The 6,000-nt window shown below is 43.3% G+C and overlaps 1 protein-coding gene across 1 annotated transcript in view; it reads right to left on the bottom strand.

Annotated features, from left to right (window-relative positions):
- Positions 1-1,572: 1,572 nt before the first annotated feature.
- GABRA5 (gamma-aminobutyric acid type A receptor subunit alpha5) overlaps positions 1,573-6,000 on the bottom strand; it is a 96,714-nt gene continuing 92,286 nt past the window's right edge. The window contains exon 9 of the mRNA XM_060233864.1: positions 1,573-2,548. Within this exon, the coding sequence (XP_060089847.1) occupies positions 2,249-2,548 (300 nt within the window). The 3' untranslated portion in view covers positions 1,573-2,248. The remainder of the gene's footprint in view (positions 2,549-6,000) is intronic.

Genomic DNA, 6,000 nt, shown 5'->3' with positions numbered 1-6,000 from the left:
CTGGAATAGGGTTGCCAAGTCCAATTCAAGAAATATCTGGGGATTTTGGGAGTGGAGTCAGGAGACATTGGGGCGGAACCAGGAGCAAGAGTGTGACAAGCATAATTGAACTCCAAGGGAGTTCTGGCCATCACATTTTAAAGAGACAGCACACCTTTTTAAATGCCTTCCTTCCATAGGAAATAATGGATAGGGGCACCTTCTTTTGGGGCTCATAGAATTGGACCCCCTGGTCCAATCTTTTTGAAATTCAGGGGGGTATTTTGGGGAGAGGCATCGGATGCTATGCATTAAAATATGGTACCTTTATCTCAAAAAACAGCCCCCCCAGAGCCCCAGATACCTCCAGATCAATTCCCCATTATACCCTATGAGAATCGATCTCCACGTAGGGAATAATGAAGTGCCCAGCAGACATTTCCTCCCCTCCCTGCCCCCATTTCTGGTGACTCTGAAGTGAGGGATTGGCATGTCTACTCATGAGTTGTTGCCAACTTCTTCAAAGTAACACAGACACACCATCCCAAGAGGAAGCCTTTCCAATCGGAGAGTGAAGCCTCCAGAGGTGGAAAGTCACATGGTGGCTGTGGGGGCGTGGCTTTCCCCCGCCGGCTAGCTGACTAGGGGCAGGAAGGAGCCTGGGAAAGCGGACAAACCCCCGCTGGGACCTGGGGATTGGCAAGCCTATACTAGAACCTTCCAAGGCTAGGAGGCAGCCACCTCCTGGGTTTGTAGTGTGGCTTGGTTCTTCCTCGTGTATACTACAAAATGCAAATGCAAGGAATATGATCTGTGCATGGAAACAGGCTACTATGTATGGATCACTACAACCTGTACAAGTACACTATGTGGTGGGAAACAAGGGTCTATTCAAACATGCATGATAACATTACTCATCATCTTGTCATGATATTGGGCTAAATGGGATGGTTGCCACAAAGACCAGCAGGTACCCCTTCAGCATTTTCCCGCTTCCACTTGTTACATTTAGCAGTACCAGCTGTGTGAATGACAGGCATCGTATAGTAATTTTAAACACCAAATACTGCTAAATATTATGGATGAGGAATGGAAAACCTGCCAGAGATGTTAAGTTTCCAAATCTGTAACCTGTGGCCTGGCTCTATAATGAAATGTCCTGAGGTGATTGCCTCAAGCAACAGATTTTGGGGTCTGGCAACCTTCTGCCTGCCAGCACCTCAGCTGTCTTCCCCCAGACTTGGAGGAGATAATTGTACTTACCTCGTCACTGTCTTTAAAAGCAGCACAGAAGACTGCCCATACCAGTTCCCAACCTCACACAAGATTTCTTTTTCTCATGAGAGCTCCATAGCATTTCTGGTTGCCTTCTGCCAAGATAACCAAAATGGTAGCTGAACTCTTTTGAGAGGAAATAGTTTTGTCAGAGTTCAGAAAACTGTACAGCATAGAGATTAGAAACCTATTTGGTTCAAGTGCAAGGAAAAAAAAACGCACTACCTTTTTGAGGATGTTGGCATGCTGGCAGCCACAATGGAGGCGGCAGAGAGATGAGAGTTGTCCTTGGCCAGACATGCTACTGACTGTAAGTGCCTTCTCTGAAAAGTAAGGTGTTACAAGATGATGTGCAGTGAAGTGAGAACTGGACTTATGGTGTCTGATCTGTGATGGCTGTTTTGCACATCCAGCTTTTCAAGGGATTCGTGTACATGTGTGGAGTGCCATGAAGACCGAACCCCAAAACTGAGCACTCACATTTGAAAGGTGTTGCGCATCCATTTGCATGCACACAACCAAGTCCTGGGCCTGCAGTGTTTTGGATCCTGGCCAGAATAGCCCAGCATTGACAAACTCTGAAATAACTTACACAAACATTTCTGCAGTTGCAGAGTCTACAGTCCCCACGTATTTGCATGACTGTACATTCAAAGTATAAAAAACTGCAGATATGCAATATGCCCAAACAGTTAAAAAATATACCCTATTTCATTGTAAACTATCAATGCAAGATACTCAGCAGCATAAAAGTTCCATGTCTTCCAATTCCTACAAAGGTTTGTGTCTGCTGCTCTTGATTTAGTTGTCAGAAACATCTGAGGTTACATGTAGAAACAATCAAGGCAATAACATTTGTACATATCGTTACACATGCAAAAACTTCCTGAAGAATATTGCCCAAAGGTTGAAAAAAGTCTTGGAACCTCAAATTCTCCTTGGTAGCATTTGTTTTTGCAAGTATGGCTAACGCTTGATGAGGAAGTCCTTCCATTTATTTTGGAGAAGCAGCACCTTTAATAACAGGTTCCCTGTTCAGATATGTGGCCCAATAGACTAAGTTAAAAGTTCCAAACAAGACAGGGAACACTATTCGGGACATCTTGTCAATCTTACTGATGCTGTTATAGGTCTTTTTGTTTTCAGCCGGTTTCTCAACAGGTTTTACTGGAACAGAAGCTGAGTTGGAGATAACGGAAGGGGTGGAGTCCTTTGGTATGTTTAATGTGGGGGTCAATCTTCCAGAGGCATAAGCATTAATGGCTTTGTTTGCCAATAATTCACGCTCTTTTTTCTGCAAAACAGTAGAGAAGCAAAACATGGTAAAAACGTGTTTGAGAAATGGAAAAGATAGGAGTTCTGCACAGATTAACTGCAAAACATGGGCCAGAACTATACGTTACATGTTATTTTGTGACAATTTTATCCAGGGCTTTGTTTGTAGAACAAGCCCAGCAGGAACTCATTTGCATAATAGGTCACACCCACTGATATCACCATTGTTTTACATAGGGTTTTTGTGGAAAAAGCCCAGCAGGGACTAATTTGCATACTAAGCCACACCCCCTGACACCAAGCCAGCCGGAACTTCATTCCTGTGCATTCCTGCTAAAAAAAAAAAAAAAAAAAGCCCTGATTTTATCCAATGATTTTGTGGGTGGTGGTGGGGTGGTGGTGGTGGTGGGGGACAGTGCAGCCATAGGAGCTTTGGTATGAAATTGAAGACTTGCAAGAGTGGGGTGAGAAGGTCTATTGTAGTCTTTTCCTTCATCCCTTTTTTTAAGTTACACATGCAGATGTATCCTGTCCAGAATAATGTGTGTGTGTATGTGAAATTTCCCCAACAAAGGGAAAAACAGGCTGAGGTGGTGATTTGGGGCAAAAAATGGTACAAATAAAAATAGTTAAATAGTCTTTCTTTCCTTGTGACAGTCTCCCTCTTCAACTTGAAGTCCTTAGGTCTACATTCTGCTTTTAAAAATCTATATACAATTAAGTAGTTCCACCCACAGATAACTTTGCATGTTCACAGTCCTGTCATAATTAATGTGAGTGAGAAGTACAAAAAGGGGTAACAATTTCCATTCTTCTGGAGGAGTGATAATTGTAGTGTCTTTAAGGACACATTGAGTTTATTCATTAAGTATAAATCTCACAGATCCTGAACATGTTTTTATAACTATCCATTCTAAAATTTGGAAGGAAACAGTATCAGTATTTTAACACATCTCACTGCCTGTGAAAACAACACAATATGTAAATAACAACTACTTGGGTCAGTTATGGTTTGGGAAGCAAGAGATCAGACAAGGGCCGTTTTCCCACTTACCTTACCCCGGAGCGACGTCCCTCTTCACCGTGCTGCGTCCGCGCGGATTTCGCACAAACTGCTGCGCAGCACCAGGAAGAGCCGCGTAGTCCCGGGGCTTTTGTGTCGCAAATGTAAACCGCCAAAAAGCAGTTTACATTTGTGACGCAAAAGCCCCGGGATTATGCGGCTCTTCCTGGTGCTGCGCAGCAGTTGTGCGAAATCCGCGCAGACGCAGCGCGTTGAAGAGGGACGTCGCTCCGGGGTAAGATAAGTGGGAAAACGGCCAAGGATTCTAATCCTTGGTAGCAACTGTGACAACAGAACCATAAGGAACTAAAATGTCTCTAGCTTAACTGCCTCATACATCTTGAACTCACTCTCATAACCTCCAATTAGATGCCAGTTCTTCAAACCCTATCTTCAAAAAACCTTCTATTTACCACTGAGCAGCCCAATTATATTGATATTTACTCAGCCCCACCAGGCTCAATGGGTCTTACTCCTAAAAAACATGGCCAGAGAATTGCAAGCTTAAGGCCAAACAGAGCAAGAGGCTAGGAGACCCATAATTCAAGCAGTTTTTATGCTCTGATTCAATTAGATGGATGGGTTTAAGCATCTCCCCCCATGTCAGCTTCCCAAGATCAAATGCACCCTTGGAGTTTCTATATATCCTATGACTTGTATTTTCCTCCAGGGAACCAAACAGCAGCTTTGGGGTGACCAAATTGAGTCTGGGATACTGTGCATGTGGGCCCCCCAAACCCTTTTTTGTCCCTGCACCACTATTCCTGAGTCAAACTGGACTCCCTGTTATGGTTGCCAACCTACATGTGGGGGCCTAGAATTCTTTTGGAATTACAGTTGATCTCCAGGCTGCAGACACCAGTTTAAAATTAAAAAAAAATTCTCCTGGAGAAAAGGGCAGCTTTGGAGGGTGGCCTCTATGACATCACATCCCTGCTGAGCTCCCACTCTTCCCCGAACTCTGTCCTCCTCAGATTCTGCCTCCAAATCAGCAGGAAGTTCCCAACTCAGAACTAGCAACTCTACTTCCTGTAGCTGGTATTTAGCAATAAAGTCACTCAGGAGCCCCTATCCTGGACCTTCTACACAGTGGTGTCAAACATGCGGCCCAGGGCCCAAATCAGCCCCCTGGAGGGCTCCTATCAGGCCCATGAGCAACTGGATGTCATTTGCTTCCTTCTCCCTCTCTCTTGCTTCCTTCTGCATCACAGCTTGCTTTGTCAGGCTTGCTCAATTGCACAGGAGCCACAGAGCAAAACTTCTACTTTCTCCATTGACTGAGATTCCTCCCTTGTGAAAGAAGGGTGGAAGGGACAGGTTGCTTTGCAGGCTCTCTCAATCACACAGCAGAGCTACTGAGTCAAGCCTCTTTTCCTTCTATTGGCTGAGGCTCCTCCTCCTCCTGATCACCTGGGGAAGGAAGGAAAGCGCTAGAGCTTCCTTTGCCCAGTTCCCAGGATCCCATGGGAGAGATACAAAGAAAGCAACTTTAAGACCTATGAATGGTAAAGTTTTAAGCATGTTTTAAGGTTTGTTTTTTAAAAAAAAATCTTTGTGTTTGTCGGTTTCCTTTATAAAGTGTATATCTCTGCTACCTGGCACACATGGCCCAGTCCAACAAGGTCTCATTTATGTCAGATCCGGTCCTCATAACAAATGAGATTGACACCCCTGTTCTATGTCACATAGTTTGGCTCTCTGTGTTTATCCCCAGCTAACATCTTACTGCATTTGCTGATGCTTTTGCTTCCTGCTTTCCCTTCCTCCTTCCCCCAATTGTTAAAATTTAGGTAGTGAACTTCTGGAAATCAAGTACCTGTCTTCCTCTTCTGTATAATTTTTTTTTAGTACACTCACAGTAGTATATAATCATCCAGCATTCCCTGTTATATTTAAACACATCTGTTTTCCAGTTTGAACATCTCCAGAGAAGTACAATATTTATGATTGATGTGGTAAATAATATACTTATAATATATTTATGTGGTAAATAATATCTTTTTTAAAAAAAAAAGTCAGTGAAGAGGACTGTAGGACTGGGACTCAGATTAGTATGTAAATTACTATAGGTCTTGACCAATCCAAATCTCAGCTCCAATGTGTAGGGATGGATATGAAAATCTTAATAAAGAAACTGCAGCTTCTTGTGACCTTCCTTCTTTCAGGAAAGCTGCAAAATACTAATATCTCAATACTGGCAAAAAGAATCAATGTGTCCTCAGGGTCCCAGTTCATTTTTGCCCCCACAATTATTTTAATTGAGTTATAAGTGATTTCCTTCTTGAGAGCAAATATTTTTTCCACCCTTTTCTTTCCATCCCCAACTCCCCTGGACCATTTGTGGTTACATAAAAAAACAGCCAGTTAAACCATAAGCCTTGATCTTAGGGCTTGTAAGTAACTTCTGA

Source organism: Heteronotia binoei, chromosome 3 (assembly GCF_032191835.1).
Source record: "Heteronotia binoei isolate CCM8104 ecotype False Entrance Well chromosome 3, APGP_CSIRO_Hbin_v1, whole genome shotgun sequence".
Lineage (NCBI taxonomy): Eukaryota > Metazoa > Chordata > Lepidosauria > Squamata > Gekkonidae > Heteronotia > Heteronotia binoei.
This window is presented reverse-complemented; position numbering and strand designations above follow the sequence as displayed.